General features: G+C 43.6%; 1 protein-coding gene across 1 annotated transcript; it reads left to right on the top strand.

Annotated features, from left to right (window-relative positions):
• Positions 1-472: 472 nt before the first annotated feature.
• Positions 473-17,274, top strand: hecw2b (HECT, C2 and WW domain containing E3 ubiquitin protein ligase 2b). Its single transcript, XM_088400115.1, has 32 exons — positions 473-960; positions 4,379-4,515; positions 5,070-5,854; positions 6,175-6,282; positions 6,491-6,585; positions 6,723-6,798; positions 6,879-7,048; positions 7,116-7,258; positions 7,334-7,434; positions 7,968-8,734; positions 9,246-9,369; positions 9,953-10,126; positions 10,739-10,831; positions 11,348-11,498; positions 11,588-11,691; positions 11,786-11,910; positions 12,391-12,576; positions 12,652-12,804; positions 12,895-13,000; positions 13,084-13,180; positions 13,258-13,341; positions 13,411-13,520; positions 13,743-13,863; positions 13,940-14,053; positions 14,365-14,517; positions 14,647-14,745; positions 14,823-14,952; positions 15,021-15,167; positions 15,256-15,370; positions 15,584-15,669; positions 15,743-15,855; positions 16,204-17,274. Exons 3-32 carry the CDS (start codon positions 5,479-5,481, stop codon positions 16,313-16,315), a joined length of 4,533 nt encoding a protein of 1,510 aa, XP_088256241.1. The 5' UTR covers positions 473-960; positions 4,379-4,515; positions 5,070-5,478; the 3' UTR covers positions 16,316-17,274.
• Positions 17,275-17,402: the final 128 nt, after the last annotated feature.

Raw genomic sequence — 17,402 nt, 5'->3', positions numbered from 1 at the left:
AGTCATTCAAACTAATGCAACCCTTGTCAGATAGAGTTAAAATTAATATTGTTTTTCTTTCTTTGAATATTAGAATGCAATTTACACAGCTAACATTTTGGACAAAAACTCCAGCTCTGGTTTGTAACCATTTTACAGTCATTAGTCATACAACAATTTTGTGTTTTTGAACACGTTTGCCAGATTCCTGAGTATCAATAATAGGGTTGCTACAAACACTACAAAATATATAACAGAATATCTTATCAAAAGTGTACCAGTGATAGTTGAGCTGGACGGAATCAATTATTTCTTGCTTTTCTTTCTAAAATGTCGGTATTAGTGTTAGACCTCGGTTTTGAAGTGACCCCCTAAATTTAAATGACGTGAACCCCTTCCCAAACAATAACAGATTTTGATTTGAGCCCCCCCCCCCCCCGATGCGGCCTCTTAAAGGGGCCTGAATCAGCGTCTGGACACGTGATCCGTCAGAGGGGTGGAGGGGGGCGGTCTTATTTTGACGTTGAACTCGACTCCCGCACACTCTGAAGTCGGCCCAGCAAACATTCGAAGTTGTTTATCTGCACTTTTCATCCCAAAATAGGGGATAACATGGCTGCGTCTCTGGCTTGTTTGCACTGATCAAGCCGTGAAAGAGCAGCGGAAACGGGGCGCCGGATGTTGGGAGCTCCGCTCTAATAAATAAGACATGAGCCTGGCTGGCTGCATCGCGACAAGAGGGAGACAACCAGCCATGATGTGAGACTTCCAACATGATATGTTTTTTTACTGTTTTTGTGTATTGGCAACGAGTAGACGATCACAGCCTCGAGGGGGAGGCGGCACCTCGCGCGGGTGCTGGCCGCTTTGGACGCTGCTGGCAAGTCGCCGAGCACCGGAGCAAAGCGAGGCTCCGTCGTGCATCAGTGAGGGAGTTTTGTGGGGTGTATTTTGTCACGCGTTGAAATCAGCACAACTAAGGTGAGCAAATGTTTCTTTTTCTTCCTTTTTTTGACATTTCATTGTTTACTCCAAATGCTTAATTTATGATGTAAACCCATTTTTAAAGCTTCTGTGGTTTTCTGCGCTGATCTTGCACTTCAAAGTAGCACAAAAGGCCTAATGAGTGACATTCATCAACAGTTTTTTTTTCTTTGTTCTGTGTTGTTATTTTATAAAGGCCGACCTGATCTTATTTCTGTCCATGTTCCGACATAGCTAGCGGTATTGTGCTTCTACTACCACATTGATCCCTGAATAACAACCGGGCGGCTCACATTTCCTTCCTCAACAGCCTCCTCCTCATCATCTCTTGTGAGAACCTGATTGTTCTGAAAGACTGTAGTATGCCATATTGTGTCTCACTTATCAATGCACTTGACATTTTGTTTTCCTCTTATTGCAATAAGTATTTATATATAATTTGCAGTGATTGTTGAAATATAGTACTGTATGGCTTCTGTAGTATCATAATTTGAAAATTACATTCCCTGTTGCTTTTAAATGCATCAAAATATTTGTTAGAATAGTTAAAAATGGGAATTATGGTAGCATAGCTTCCTTTTCTGCAAAGCGTAACATTTTGCAGACCAGTGTTTCTCAACCTTTATTGAGCCAAGGCACACCACCAAGCAAAAATGTCACAAAGAGTGGACATGTGGGCTAATTATGTACAATGTAGTGTAGTGCAAAAGCATTGAAACATTCTACCTATCACGATACATCGCTTGCATAGACAGATGAACAGAGAAAACATTAGTTATAAATAGGTCATTTTCGGACCAATAAAGTGACATTTGATGATTTTTTTCCCGTGACGCACCTGATAATTGCTGACACCGGTTGGGAATTAGTGACTCACTGATCATCACTAAATTTAGTTTCCCAAGAGTGGACATTTCCAGTAAAATTTCATGTGACGTTCAGACAGGGGTTTTTGGAAATATCCCAGATTGAAGACTTTCCAGAGAATTTATGGGAATCAAGATTGCAATTTTTAGCCTCTCTACATTTATAACACCACCCACACACTCGAGTCTGCCCAAAGCTTCGCTCTTCACTGATGTGTACAAGTGGGATTCTCATTCATAGTTGCAATAAATAGCCACAGAAAACGCCATCCAACTTCAACAAAATAGCAGCGCTAAGAATGTTAAAATAGAACTGGCGCCACTGTTGCTTACATTGGTTGCGTGACCTATTTGTGATAAAGGTAATACAACACTAGATTTGTTGATTTGAAGTTTTACTAAAAGAGATGACAAACGTGGCGTCTGTGCCCCTTCTAAATCCTCTCAGCTGCACTAAGTCCCTTTGCTCTGCTTCTGTTAGCTAGTCTTGCCCAGTTATTAGCAAATGAGGGATGAGCATCTAACATGAAATGCACTAAATCTGGTTGTTTTAGTCGGGATTATGCTCATAATAATTTAGCCAACAATATTTAAATTATGGCTGTTTGGATCAGGGTTGTATGCTGCCGATTCCGATACTGAATATCCAGTGTGGATCGCCCGACACCAATCGCATAGATGCGGTGTAGAAATTTTCCATTTTAGAGCTGCAACTACAGATTATTTTTTGTAAATAATTGATTAAACTGTTGATTTTTAAAACCTAAATTGATAAAATCTTTAAATGTCCATCCATTTATTAGTCAACAAGATAACATAGCTTCAAATTGACAGTTTATAAAATGCAAAAACAAGTTCAGTTCCTTGTTTAATTTGGTCTGTAACATTAAGGAAATGGAGATATTTTCTGACTTTGAAAATCCCTGCAAATTTGAGACACAACCAATAATGTTCATCGTATTTGTTAATGCCAAATGAATGCACATATATTGGTGAATGTAATTTCATACTGCTATAGAGTACATAGCATTGACTTTGGAGTGTAATTAGCACTATGTGACCAAAATAGGACAGACAATGTTTTGTCGACTGTGTAACGAAGAGTAGAAAAGCATGGCTCTGTGCCCAAGGTGTGTTTTTAGTGGAGTTACTCTTTAGTTGGGATGTGTTAGAGAGGCCTCGGTACACACAGTGCTGTCATGTCTCGTTGGTTTGGATCGTTGGGTCAGAAAGGCACCAAGTCACCTCTGACTGCCCTGCTTTGTCCTTCTCCAATCCTCTTCTTTCTTTAAGTCAGCAGAACTACTGAGAAGCCTTATCGTGTTGGTGAAGTATAAGAGAGTTTGTGTGGTATGTCAGTCAGGAATAAGTAGGTCACATTGCTGCCATATCTTCGTGTCCCATTCCATATTTGTGATTTCATTTTTTTTCATGCTCGTAGGTTGTGGTACTTTTATGTAGCCGTTGATTATCCCTTGCCTGCAACTTGCTTAGAAGATGCATAGTGTTTTTAAGCTTGTTTTTTTTCTTGTTGGAATCCAAAGGATAAAAACAACTCCAGACCACAAAAACATTTGTTTTTGTTTTTATGGAAAACACGTGTGTGTGCGTGCGTGCGTGTGTGTGTGTGTGTGTGTTTGTGCTCGCGCGCGCGTGTGTGTGTGCGTGCTCCCAGATGCCATACAAGAAGAAGCTTCCTGCATAGTGAATGTTTTGCAAAAAATGCCTGGCTCGGTTTTGCACTTATGTCTATTTTTAGTTGCAAAGTCTCACCATTTATAAATAACCCACAGACTTGATGCTGGTGCCACTCACTTGGTTAGACTGCTCCCACAATTGTGCTCACTGCATGTTTTAAAGGCACCGCAGACACACTATGTAGTTCGTGCCGCAAGCAAAGCTATTTGCTTTAATGATGCACGGAAGACATCAAGAAAGTCAAGTATACCATAAGCCTTTTTCAAATGAAATATTCAGAGGCAAGGATGGTGCTAATTATGTTAAAAAAGTTCAGGGTGACTCTTCACCCTGTCAATAAAAATTATTTATGCTTTAGCAATCCATTTTCTCTGACGCTTCATTGGCTTGAGCTGGAGTTGATCTCAGCCCACTTTGTGTGGGAGGTGGACTGCATGCTGAACTACTCGCCAGCCAATCACAGGGCACATATACACCAGCAACTATTTACAGTGACATTCACACCTATGAACAATTTCCACTCTTGAACCTAACACGACTGTTTTTGGAACGTTGGAGGAAGTACCCGGAGACATCTCATCCTGGTGCAGGAAGAACACGCATACACCACGTAGAGACCAGAGTTAACATTTGAACCCCAAAACCCTTCAACTGAAAGGCAGATGTGCTACAGATGTGCCACTTAAGCTCAACACACGAGATGTGATGTTATTTTAGTCGTTGACATTTTAAGTCATTTTACAGACGTTAATAAGACTTGAAAACATGTTTTATTGTAAGAAAAGGTGTATAATATGTCTCTCTTGAAGGATACATATAGAAAATTGACTTTGTAATTGCTGGTTTTCAAGGAGTTGGGTCTCTGGCGCACCTGCCCAGCCATCAAGTGTGAAACTAAACAAGCAAGAAAAAAGATGCACCATTTCAAGAGATGGTTTGAGTCCACCATCCTGATGACACGGAAGCAATCCCATGTCAAAGCCAAAAGGTAAGTAGAACTGTAATGTTAGCACAGATTAGCGTTACTTTATAATCCTTATCGGTCATAACCCTTGCTAATTGGCACTTACTCGAATATTGGCACCGTTTGTCTTGCCTAATTTGGAGGCTTGGCAATGAAGTGAGATGATTGTCTTGAAATGAATGAAAGTCCTACTTGACATTGACTCCGCAGTACTGAGGCGTTCAGTGAGCAGTGATTGATTTGGGTGAGGGTCTTAAAAAGTAGATGTTTCGTGTGTTGTACCCTCTATCCTTTGCGTTGTTCGACTAATGAATGCTAGACACCTCTTATTACTTGGAACTTTGAAAATTGTACCAGGACAAGAATTCATTCAAACTGAGTACTAATACCACCAAAGAAATCCAGGTCCAGGAGGTCTAAAGTAGATAATAATTAATGTCTGTAATGAAAGAATTAAAGAAAGAACCTTGATGTAATGTTCATGATGGAGAACTACGTATATTTGAACAGAACACAAGAAAAAAATCTGGCAACTCACTATCATTTCTTCTTTTATCCTACCTCTTGTTTCCCTACAGGTCTCCAGCCGCCCTCCTCCCTGAAGTGAATAACGGCTATAATATTGGATCATGTGCAAGGCCCATCAAGGTCATCTGCTTGTGTTGTATTGGAGACTTTTAGAAGTTAGGAGAAATACATAAACGACAAAGACTGGTACTGGATTGTCTCTTTATACCTCCTCGACACAAGAAGAAATGTGTGGCAAGGATATCCAGACATTTTATCGTGCCTTGGACAGAGCACTTAATTTTCCATAGTCACCATTTGTTTTGCCCTTTTTATTTTTATTGACTTCTATTTCCCTTCACCTGTTCAACCTCAACCTTCTGCCCCAATCATCTGCTTCCTCCTCAACACCCTCAACACTGCCATAATCCTCACACTCAGCAGCAGCCTCCGCTCACAGCTTGTGACGCTGTGGTAACCATGGCAACAGCCACAGCTTCCTCCTCCCCCCCGCCATCCTCACCGGGAACCAATGGCAGCGCACGGGAACACCTGATGGCGGTGAGGCGCCGTAACCCTCATGGCCGGCCGTACACGATCGGGCCGGAAAACATCCGCAGCCTGTCCGGGTCTTCTTGCCCCTCGCCGTCGGTCTTGACATCAGATGGCCAGCCGGAAGCAGCAGGGATGGGGCTGCAGAGGGCCAATAGCGACACAGATCTGGTGACCTCAGACAGCCGCTCCTCACTAACTGCGTCGACGTATCAGCTTGTTCTTGGCCATGGCCATCTCGTCATCTCTTGGGACATCAAGGAGGAAGTGGATGCCACGGACTGGATTGGACTATACCACATCGGTGAGTAAACACAGAGAATGAGTAACTGCAGGAAGGCAACTTCAACTTTGAAGTGGTCATGCGGTTTGGCATTCATACATTCACCACTTGAAAACGTTTTCACTGACAAACTCACCTGTTTGCAGTTTTGGGCTCCACTTGGTAGCATCTTAATGCTGAACTTAAGTGAGGAGCTTCACTTAGACAAAAGAAGTCATTTGCTTCCATCTTGTGGCATTTATAGTGACATAGTGAAATTACATTATTTAAAGCTGAGGTAAATGTCATCTCAGTGGAGACAACCAACTGCCATTGAGACAATTGCTTTTGTGTGTCTCCAGACGAGACCTGCGTTGCTAATGTGTGGGACTCCAAGAACCGTGGCGTGAATGGTACTCAGCGAGGCCAGATTGTGTGGAAACTGGAGCCGGGGCCCTACTTCATGGACTGTAAGTACAGTACAATGTAAAAGTAGGACGTGAAGTGGGCCTGGGTAACGTGCTGCAATTCCTAGTTTGGATGGCTGGACGGACGGATATAGTAAAGCATGACCAAACCATCAAGTTAAACCAATGACCATGTATATATTTACAGTATGTGCCAAATAAATGACACAAATAATGAAATCCCTCCATACTGTGTGTTGCGTCTCTGCAGGTGAGACTAAGATCTGCTTCAAATATTACCACGGTGTGAGTGGAGCACTAAGAGCAACAACACCTTGCATCACCGTCAAAAACCCCGGAGTGACGGTACAGCACTTTTACCTTACTAGTCAGTCTTTATATGAGCCAAACTCTTAATTTGGAATCTTCATCACTCATTAGGTATTTTTTCCCCTTGAAGCAGCAGTGGTGTGATGAGACATTTGTTCTTTCCCTATCCCCAGGTGGGCACTGAAGGTCTTCCTGAGAGCCAATCAGGGGCAGAGCACAGTCGTAAATTGGTCAGCTTCACTCTCTCAGGTGAGAGGACCCGCATCAGAAGAGAAAAAGCTTTTATAAATACATATAAATGCAAAACAAGCGTGCATTGTCCACTGCAGACATCCGAGCAGTGGGCCTGAAGAAAGGCATGTTTTTCAACCCGGACCCTTACCTGAAGATGTCCATCCAGCCTGGGAAAAGAACCGGCCTCCCCAAGTTCACCCACCACGGCCAGGAGAGGCGTACCTCCATTATCGCCAATACCACCAACCCTGTGTGGCACGGAGAGGTTAGAAACGTGACACATTGTTGTTCCCACAGGCCAATTTTAATTGTCTTTTCTTGTTGCCCTGTAGAAATACACTTTTGTGGCCCTGGGGAATGACGTGATGGAGATCGAGGTGAAAGATAAGTTTGCCAAGAGTCGACCAATCATCAAGCGCTTTCTGGGTCAGCTGATCATACCCGTGCAGAGACTTCTGGAGGGTCCAACGGCAGAGTGAGTTCATATGATTTTGTGTGCAAATGCTGTGTTGTCTTTTTTTTTTAACTCCTGCTCTTTTTGTGTGTGCAGCCAACACCCAGTCAGCTACAGCTTATGTCGCCGCCTTCCCACAGATCACGTTAGCGGGCGGCTGCACTTCCGGGTGAACATCACCTCCACTGGACATGAAGGTATGTGCTGATTTCACACTGTGTCTGTCGTTCTCGTTGACAAATCCAGCATACGAGATTTCTCGAGTAAATGTTAAGAGGAGCCCGGTTTACATGGAGACCTCTTGTCTTTCTGAGTAAAGTCAATCATTGTCAAGGTTTGTTCAATGTCGCAAATATTCGGCAAACGGCCACCAAAGGTTTGCCTGTGATTTTCCTTTCGCAAAGGGACATGCTGAAATTTTATTGCCGACGAATAAAAACGACTAAAACTGTTTGTGACCTTGACCAAACCCTGACGTGAAAAAATTGTTGATTAATTTTGTTATCGATTAGTTGCCGATTAATTGATTAATTTTGACTCCTCTCGCAATGGTCCAATAAAGGTTGGGGGAGCAGTGGTCTTAGGAGGCTTGACAAGAATTAAAAATCAGTGAAAAAAATGTGAATAGAATAATTTGTGATTTCATTTTATATGTGCCATATAATATGTGGCATATACTTCTATTGTATCCTCAAATTTTGGTCTGTAATGGGTCCGTATTCCTCTCCAGATGCAACAGGAACCATCTTGGGCAGCACAGTCAACAGCGACCCTGGGAGTCCCTCTGATGATGAAGACCTTCCACACCACTCCACGTCTTCTCGCCTGGCATGCGGCGCTTCCCTTACAGGCTCGGACGAAAGCTCCCTGTTAGTTAACGGTGCTTGTTACTATGGCAACAGCAGCGCATGGCAAGAAAACACAATTCTAGCGGCTGCGGGCGGCCACACCCACAGGCAAGTTTCCCTCAATGACTACTTGGACGCCATTGAGGCCTCCGGTAGCGCCGTGGAGAGACTTCCCGCGGGGCCGTCGCCCAGACTCCGCTCCAGCTTTCCGACAGACACGCGCCTCAACGCCATGCTCCACATAGACTCTGATGAGGACGAGGAGAGTGCGGGGCAGTGTGGTAGCCAGCAGGAGACAGGATCGCAAAGGACTACAAATACGGACATTTCCGGGGGGAGCGAGGGCTCCAAATGTGAGCACACCGGATCACAAGCAGGCTCTCCTGTCGCTGAGTCGGCTCAGGCCGAAGGTTTGGGTAGTGCGGCCAAGCTACAAATGAAGGAGGGAACGTCGATAATCGTCCATGCAGAAGATACTGGCGCTTCGGCACACGTTAGTGAAGGAATCGAAGCCAGTAGTTTTCCTGAAGCTTCGCAACTCGAGTCTGCGAGCGATTGCACATGCGGCGAGCAAAGTTCAAGGCTGGAGACCAACTTGGAGGCACCCTGCGCTTCTTCATATAGCTGCGGCCCACTTTCACCCATTCCGGTACGATGCAGTACATTGAATCAGATTTTGATCAATTTGTTGCTTCTGGTGCACAGCATAATTACTAGAGAAGTTGATTATGAAATGAATTAGGAGTTTGCAGACCGCTACGGATGTGTTTTGTTGTTGGTTCTGGTGCACAGTATGATTACCAGAGAAATTGATTACGAAATGAATTAGAGTTTCCAGATGCTACAGATGTGTTATGTTAGCCAAACTTGGCTTGCTCTGACAAAGCAGTCAGAGGACAGAAAAATGTTGACATTATTTTGGACCAGCGAGTTCACCCACTGAGACAAATTTGAAAGCTGATTGTTTATAAAGACCGCACCATCGGCCGGCTCTACTGTTTCTGAATGCCATGTAGATTAGATTGGCATCTAAGTAGGGAAAAATATATATCATATCGTTTTTGGAAGATAGCACAAGCCAGTATCCAGAGTTGGACTTCTGCAATGAATGAATCAATGAAATATCACTGCTTGATATTATCTATTTGCTTTTGTCCCAGGAGGTGGAGATGAGGACGGAAGTGGCTCCTAGGGCAGAGGAGGAAGCAGCGGAGCTATCAAGCAGCAACAGCTTGGCAACTACTGCTATGACAACCGGGAGCGACGTTGGAACCTCTGATGCAGGTGGGCGGGAGCTCCAGCAAACCATTGATTGATCACTGAGACTCACCTTAATCATGCTGACTTTAGTTCCACTATGATTTGTGGGAAAGTGTTTTTCTTGAGGTGACGCAGAGTAAGTCAGGTGCTATGAGAGGTTGTGCTGTGGGAAATTCCATTCCATTTTGGTCTCAAATTATTTTGTGCAAATATTGTACTCATGAAAGTAATGAAATTATTTTCCAGTAGATCAATGTTTCTCAAGCAAGTACCACCTCAAAAATTACTTAATAGCACTTCAAGTGTGACCATCATGACGAATAGCAGAAGCATCATAGGGCAAGTGTTCATCAAACTCATATTTAATGTTATTACAAGCCATTATAACATTACCGCTATGCTTAAAAATATGAAAAATAAATGATTCAATCAAATGTCAGTGACATTATGAAGCGTCAAAAACAAATAGTCTTCGAAGATGAAATACAAATGTATTGATTTAAAAGTTAGGCTTTAGGTTGGATCCAGAAGCGGCCCAACTGGACTGCGGTATAACTCCGAGAAACATAACGAAGACAATTTGTCAATCTCACTTTGTCTGCTGTAGGGGCTGTCGGCCCAGAAGTGCAGGGAGAGGAGGCGGATGAGGAAGAGGAGGCGGATGAGCGGGGGGAGGTGTGGAAGAGACGCTCTGTGCGGGCCACTGATGTTGCGAGCCACAACCAGGTGGCATGCAGGCCCAGAGAGGGACTCGGCACCACGTTATCAGAGAGAGAATCCGGTGAGATGACTTAGAAATCAAAGACCGAAAATGATTGCGTGAAAGAAAAGGGAATCATTGATGTAAATCTTTTACAGTTTTTCAACAAACCTTAAAATATACTTGGCTCTCCAAGCGCCTTCATAATGTCCAACATTAAATTCAGCAGTGACGAAGGCCCAAGACTCAACAAAAATACGAGGCAAAGTTCATTATTATCGTAAGCCATTATGTAGTTTAACATTAACACCGTGCATAAATAGAGGAAAACAAAAAACTGTACTTAAATAATGAGTCAGTTGAAATTTATTTCACATCAAGTAAAAAAAAGGAATGTTTGGTGCGATGCACATATGATGGACTTACCTGTACTTGACAAATAAATTGGACAAAACTGTATTCTAAAAAAATATAAGCCGCCGTGACATAAAATTAACTTTTAATTCAGTTTCATTCTCGTGCCACTAAACCTTTGAGAATCAGATTTTTTTTTTTTTTTTTTTAAGTGTGAAGTGGTCAAACTGTGGGTATCACTGGAGGAATGATGTAAGGTATTAAATGGTTGGAGCACCGTTACTAACTGCCCAATTATTGTGTTTGTGTGTACGTATGCATGCTTGTGTGCTTCCACAGCTCAGATCAATGGCCACCATTCTGCTCCTACGCTGCCGTCTGTACGCCATGACATCAGTCGCTACCAGAGAGTGGATGAGCCCCTCCCGCCGAGTGAGTGCTCTTCAATGTTTGTCTTATTTGTTAGCTTGAAAAAATATACAGTGGAACCTCCAAGGTCAAACACAGTTGGTTCCAGGATGTTACTTGACCTCCAACTTGTTTGGATTCAGGAACACCCCCCACTCCCATAGGAAAGGATGAAAATACTGGAGATAGGAATGTATAATAGGACTAAAAACTCAACTCTGTTCTATTTTAAAGCATGCCAAAAACAGCCACAGTTGCATGCAAAGTAAATTCAGGCATATTAAGAACAATTGAATTGCTTCCCCTCGGTGGCAAAAGAAACAATGAATCTGTGTATACATTCACCTGTTTCCATTCATATGAGATCATCATTTTTCAGTATCTAGATTATTTTTTTTGTTTGTTTGTTCAAATGTAGCTGTGTGTTTGATTTTTCATACATACATTGTGATGTTGGGATGCGCTGATTACGCATCATTTGAAGTTATTTTGCCATTCAGCTCCAGCTCAGTCTCCGTGGGGCATGTGTTTGCATATTAGACTGGGAGGCACGGATCGACAGCCATGGGAGGATATTTTATGTGGACCACGTGAACAGAACCACTACCTGGCAACGTCCCACTGCCCCGGCTGCCCAGCAGACACTACAGAGATCCAGTTCCATCCAACAGATGGAGCAGCTGAACCGCAGGTTGAGACCACTGAAGCCCTGAACCTCATCAACGCAGAACATTTCTTGTGCGACTTTGTAACCACGGTGATAACCACACTCACCTTCAGGTATCAGAGCATCCGAAGGACGATAACCAATGATCGTAGAGCAGAGGAGGCTCCGGCCAATGAGCAGCCGGCAGACGAGACCGATCTGCACCCCGGCTTGCAAGGTAAAGATCAAATTACAATACAGTCAAAACATTACAATGCAATCTTATGCGAATGATCTTTATATGGACCATGTGCTGCTCTCACCCTTTGCAGAGCTGCGTCGAGACAGCAACGCAGCCCAGTCCAGCTCCAGATCCCGCCTCTACCTGCTACTCCAGTCTCCCAGTGCCAGGTTCCTCACCAGCCCCGACTTCTTCACTGTGCTGCATTCTAACCCTGTATGTGCAAAAGGACTTTCTTTCATTTTAGTTTATTGTACTCATTGGCATCGTTAAAAGGGGAAATTCAACTGAGCTGTATGTTTTGGGTTTTACGCCACAAAAAATTAAGTCGTACACATTTATGGATAGGGATGCCGCATTTGTTTTAACCCTCACTCCCAGGTGTGGCTAAAGTGCTCGCACTCTTAAGTTAGAGATATGGATACTGTTAAAAAAGAGACTCTGATAAAAGTAGAAGTACTGACTCAAGTCCTGTTTCGGTAAGTAAAAGTACAAAGGAAAATGACTAAAATTAAGTTTAGTATGCAAGAGTATATATTATACATTCACACAAAAACTCAAATCGAAAGATTAAATAGTCAAAACAAAGAAGCAATACAGTCAGAAAAAAATCTCCTCTCCACCCCAACTGACCGTCCTAGCATCACTTGACAAATTTGTCAAACTTATCCTCCTTCTCTGCTACCTTTCTACCAGAGTGCCTATCGCTTGTTTACCACCAACACGTGCTTGAAACACATGATCAGTAAGGTTCGCCGGGACACGCACCACTTTGAGCGCTACCAGCACAACAGGGACCTGGTGGCCTTTCTCAACATGTTTGCCAACAAACAGCTGGAATTGCCTCGAGGCTGGGAGATGAAGCACGACCACACCGGCAAGGTGGGCCCTCTTCGTCATCATTATCATAGCTGGGATTGTTTTTATAAACATGAGAGTGAGTGTGTTGTCGCGCAGCCTTTTTTTGTGGACCACAATAGCCGCGCGACCACCTTCATCGACCCTCGGCTGCCCCTGCAGAGCTGTCGACCGCCGAGCCTTTTGACTCACCGCCAACACCTGACCCGCCAACGCAGCCATAGCGCCGGTGAAGTCAGCCCGCGGCGCCTGGTAAGTTCTGTAGAACAGTGGTCGGTTATTCCAGGACCAATGTTTTCTTTCTAAGGGTGAAAATCAAGTTGAAAGGATCCAACTCTGCAGGTGGGCGAAGAGTGCCGTCATCCCGGACCGCCCATCTTGCCGAGGCCGTCGAGCACTTTTACATCGTCAGCCTGCAGGGGCCAGGCGCCGGATGTCATGCCAGTGGGTCAGTACAAAGTGGCACATTCAAAAATCTGTCACTTTATCGGTTTTTATTGACTTGCCTTGTGCAACTTTGTCCTCCTGTAGCGTACAACGACAAGATTGTGGCATTTCTACGGCAACCCAACATCTTTGAGATTTTACAAGAAAGGCAGCCAGATTTCCACCGGAACCATTCGCTCAGGTAAATCCACTGTGTAGTAGGCCATCTTGTACGATACTTTGTTCACATAATGCATTACAACGTTGCCATGACAACAGGGAGAAGGTCCAGCTGATCCGCACAGATGGAGCGTCGGGATTGGCGCGGCTGTCAGGAGACGCCGACCTTGTCATTTTGCTAAGGTGAAGCCTTTTTTTTTGAGGCAATCCCTGTCTGTCTGCTTACTCTTGTTTTTTTCCTCTCGTCCACAGTTTGTTTGAGGATGAAGTCATGTCCTACATTCCTCCTCATGCCTTACTGCACCCCAGCTACTGCCAGTCTCCTCGGGGCTCTCCCGTCTCCTCCCCTCAAAACTCACCCGGTAACGCACACAACACTTACAAACTTAAATGAAACTTATGTATTATGCAAAATGGGTGCAAACTTGATGGTGCATGCAAACAAATATGAAAACTGATCGACAAACTCTACTAACCAGGCCCAACCAGGATTGGCTCGATTAAATATGCCAAATTGCCTCACCATCAATAACGCAAGTGCAAGACAACAGAAAGATGCCAAATGCCTCTTTTCTGTCTTGTAGGTACTCAGAGAGCAAACGCCAGAGCTCCAGCACCCTATAAGAGAGACTTTGAGGCCAAACTGCGCAACTTCTATCGAAAGTTGGAGACCAAAGGCTACGGCCAAGGACCAGGGAAGCTCAAGTAGGTGCAGCCAGTGAGCGAGAAAGCGAGCAACTGTGCACGCGAGCGAGTGACAAGACTTGTATGCACGTGGCAGGTTGATCATCCGCCGTGACCACCTGCTGGAAGATGCCTTCAATCAGATCACATGCTACTCCCGCAAAGATCTGCAGCGCAGCAAGCTCTACGTCAGCTTTGTGGGCGAGGAGGGGTGAGTATAACATGGCCTGACACCAACAACAAGCTTGCCGTGTGTGTATCATTCATTCTTTCCATTTTAAATTGGCGGAAACTCCTTTTGCAGACTGATGCAAGATAAGAAAAAAAAGCTAATATTTCATTTTTGAGTTTGTCTAGTTCATCAAACAAAGTGTATAACGAACAACCTCAAAAGATATTTTGTGTTTGTGTCAGATGTAAAAACAAAATAAAAATATATAAATATATTATGTATATACATATATCTATAAATAAATATAATATATAAAAAAAATAATAATGATACATGAATTGTGTGTGCAGATTGGACTATAGTGGACCTTCCCGAGAATTCTTCTTCCTGGTCTCAAGAGAATTGTTCAACCCTTACTATGGTCTCTTTGAATATTCGGCCAACGACACATACACAGTCCAGATCAGCCCCATGTCGGCCTTTGTGGACAATCACCATGAGTGGTGAGTGAGTGGTGCATTTGCGTTTAATCTTAGTTTCTCTCATAAAACTTTTATTTAGATGAATTTTCTATTGAAATTTTATGTGCAATACGTTCAAATTGAATCTTTGCTGTGTTTGTGCACATGAAGGTTTCGCTTCAGCGGCCGCATCCTGGGTTTGGCACTGATCCACCAATACCTTCTGGATGCCTTCTTCACCCGACCCTTCTACAAAGGATTATTGCGCATGTACGCATGAGGGGGAAACACACAAACCTGCAACTAAACATTCTGGCAGCAACATCTAATATTTTTGTTGTGTGTAGCCCGTGCGAGCTGAGTGACCTGGAGTACCTGGATGAGGAATTTCACCAGTCACTTCAGTGGATGAAAGACAACGACATTGAGGACATGCTGGACCTCACCTTCACTGTCAATGAAGAAGTGTTTGGGCAGGTCAGAGGCAGAAAAGGGCCATTTCATTTAAAAGGATGGCTCCCGTGACGTGTCTTGTGTAACTGCAGATAACTGAGCGGGAGCTGAAGGCTGGTGGAGCCAACATCCCGGTGACAGAAAAGAACAAGAAGGAGTACATCGAAAGGATGGTAAAGTGGCGAATCGAGCGTGGTGTCGTACAGCAGACGGAAAGCTTGGTCAGAGGCTTTTACGAGGTATGAGCCAAGTTCTTTTGAACGACAGCGTCATGGACTCGCCAGCAATTACATACAAGTCCTGGTTTGCATTCTTACGTGTGAGCAGGTGGTGGACGCACGGTCTGTGTCGGTGTTTGATGCCAGGGAGCTGGAGCTGGTGATGGCGGGCACGGCAGAGATTGATTTGTCGGATTGGAGGAACAACACCGAGTATAGAGGAGGTAAGAAAGAAAGAAAGAAAGAAAGAAAGAAAGAAAGAAAGAAAGAAAGAAAGAAAGAAAGAAAGAAAGAAAGATGCACAACAATGTAAATATGAAATTCCTCAACTCACTTCAAGAAGAACTGACTATAATAGTTCAAACAAGAGCGCAAATATAGTAAAAAATAATATTGCATCCTTGTGCTTCTAACCTCTATTCTTGAATGGCATTTAGGTTACCATGACAACCATATAGTTATCCGTTGGTTCTGGGCCGCAGTGGAGAGATTCAACAATGAGCAAAGACTTAGGCTCTTGCAGGTAAGACTGAATTGCACTATGAGGGGTGACTTGGACTAAATCACACCTCTGCTTGTGTTTCTATTCTGTGAAGTTTGTGACTGGGACATCAAGTATTCCCTATGAGGGTTTTGCATCTCTGCGAGGAAGCAATGGACCTCGGCGTTTCTGCGTGGAAAAGTGGGGTAAAGCCACGTCTCTGCCCAGGTATGAATGAGTATGAATATTTGTGTCATCACAAATGGCTTAGGCAGTAGAGTGGGTCATTCAGAAACCGGAGCGTCGGCGGATGGAATCCAGCTCTGTTGGAACCTAACTTTAGTTTGAAACCTTACTTGCAAACCCTAACCCTAGTTTGAAACCCTGTTCTAAACAAAAATAAATTTATGATTAAAATGATGTAGCTCCATGAAAATCACATTTTGGCTTATATCTTAAATCTCAATTAACAATGCATATCGGCAACGGGACGATTTATTATCTTGGTTGAACTCCAAATCGTACAAATTCCGAGGCGTGCGTGGTCTGAGTCTCACTCGTGTCTGTTCTCTACAGAGCTCACACGTGTTTCAACCGCCTGGACCTGCCTCCCTATCCATCCTTCTCTATGCTCTACGAGAAGATGCAGACTGCCGTGGAGGAAACCAGCACTTTTGGACTGGAGTGAGATCCCTTTTGACAGAGAGAGTCCAGATTTTCCACCCCTCACGTGAGGCCATATTCCAAAGCAGTTTGCATCAACGTATGATTCGGCTTTAGAAGTAGGGCAGCCTTCACTGTTTGTTTTGGGTCACGGCTATGACGTAGAAACAAACAGAATGAAGAACCACAGCGCCTTGCGGACCACAATCAGGAAGCGGGAAAGGACCGATCAGAGCGGAAGGCGTGGTGTCATCTTCAATGTGAGTAGCGGACACAGTACTTTTAAAGAATCGATTATTTGTGATGGTTGTCATGGCGATCTCTCGTGCTGACAAAGACTCATGGCCACTTACTACATGGTGTTATTTGAATGTGGTGATTTTAACCATGTAAGATATTTGTATCTGTTGTGAATCATATGGTTTCATTAAATCTCTGCGTTATTTAATTGAGGACGTTACAATCCTGCACACGTTTGAATAGTCAAATGTTTTTCAGTCCATCGAGGAGGACTGAAGAAGTACATTGTTATAATTTGTTGCTATCAGTATTCGGGCACCGCGATGGCCCACCATCACGTTGGATTTTCTTAAATCATACTTTAAGCTGTAACTCTTCTTTTTAATTGTTTTTAATCCAGCCAAGAAGTCACAGTAGTTATGTGTGCAGAGGTCAGGATGCATTTCACGATTCATAACTCGTCTTTCTACCGTAAGAGATTGCCACGCGAATCTTGCCAGTGTTTCCCCACTTGTGTTTTTTGCTTCAAAAGATTTAATTGAGCACGGTCAGAGTTGTTTGAAGCATCGTTATTGTTTCCTCACAGAAGACACTGCCTTCCTCTGTCCTTTTGATAAGAACTAACCAAAGTTTTGGGCACAACCGAAACCAACTCTGTCTATGTAGACATCGGACCTCAATTTTGCATATGAATGTTGGCAGCACTGTCCTAAAATAAAATTCCATCTTTGTCTATGCAAAATACTTTGTTGTCAAGGATGCCAACTTCCTTAGGTAAAATGTTTTGAAATTGTTCATTTTGCCTACCAGAAACATTTTGTATAATATGATAGAATTAATAGAATTAATATATAATATAGAGCCTTTAGCGA

The sequence above is a fragment of the Syngnathus floridae genome, chromosome 2 (genome assembly GCF_059516105.1).
Source record: "Syngnathus floridae isolate MCC-2025c chromosome 2, RoL_Sflo_1.0, whole genome shotgun sequence".
Classification (NCBI taxonomy): domain Eukaryota; kingdom Metazoa; phylum Chordata; class Actinopteri; order Syngnathiformes; family Syngnathidae; genus Syngnathus; species Syngnathus floridae.
The sequence above is the reverse complement of the archived record's forward strand: the minus strand, read 5'-3'. Positions and strand labels throughout refer to the sequence as shown.

Bases quoted from the DNA above. Each gene is read 5' to 3' on its own strand.
- hecw2b (XM_088400115.1), top strand. From the start codon at position 5,479: ATGGCAACAGCCACAGCTTCCTCCTCCCCCCCGCCATCCTCACCGGGA. The intron at 7,435-7,967 runs GTATGTGCTGAT...ATTCCTCTCCAG, and splicing joins CACCTCCACTGGACATGAAG to ATGCAACAGGAACCATCTTG. The intron at 14,746-14,822 runs GTACGCATGAGG...TGTTGTGTGTAG, and splicing joins TACAAAGGATTATTGCGCAT to CCCGTGCGAGCTGAGTGACC.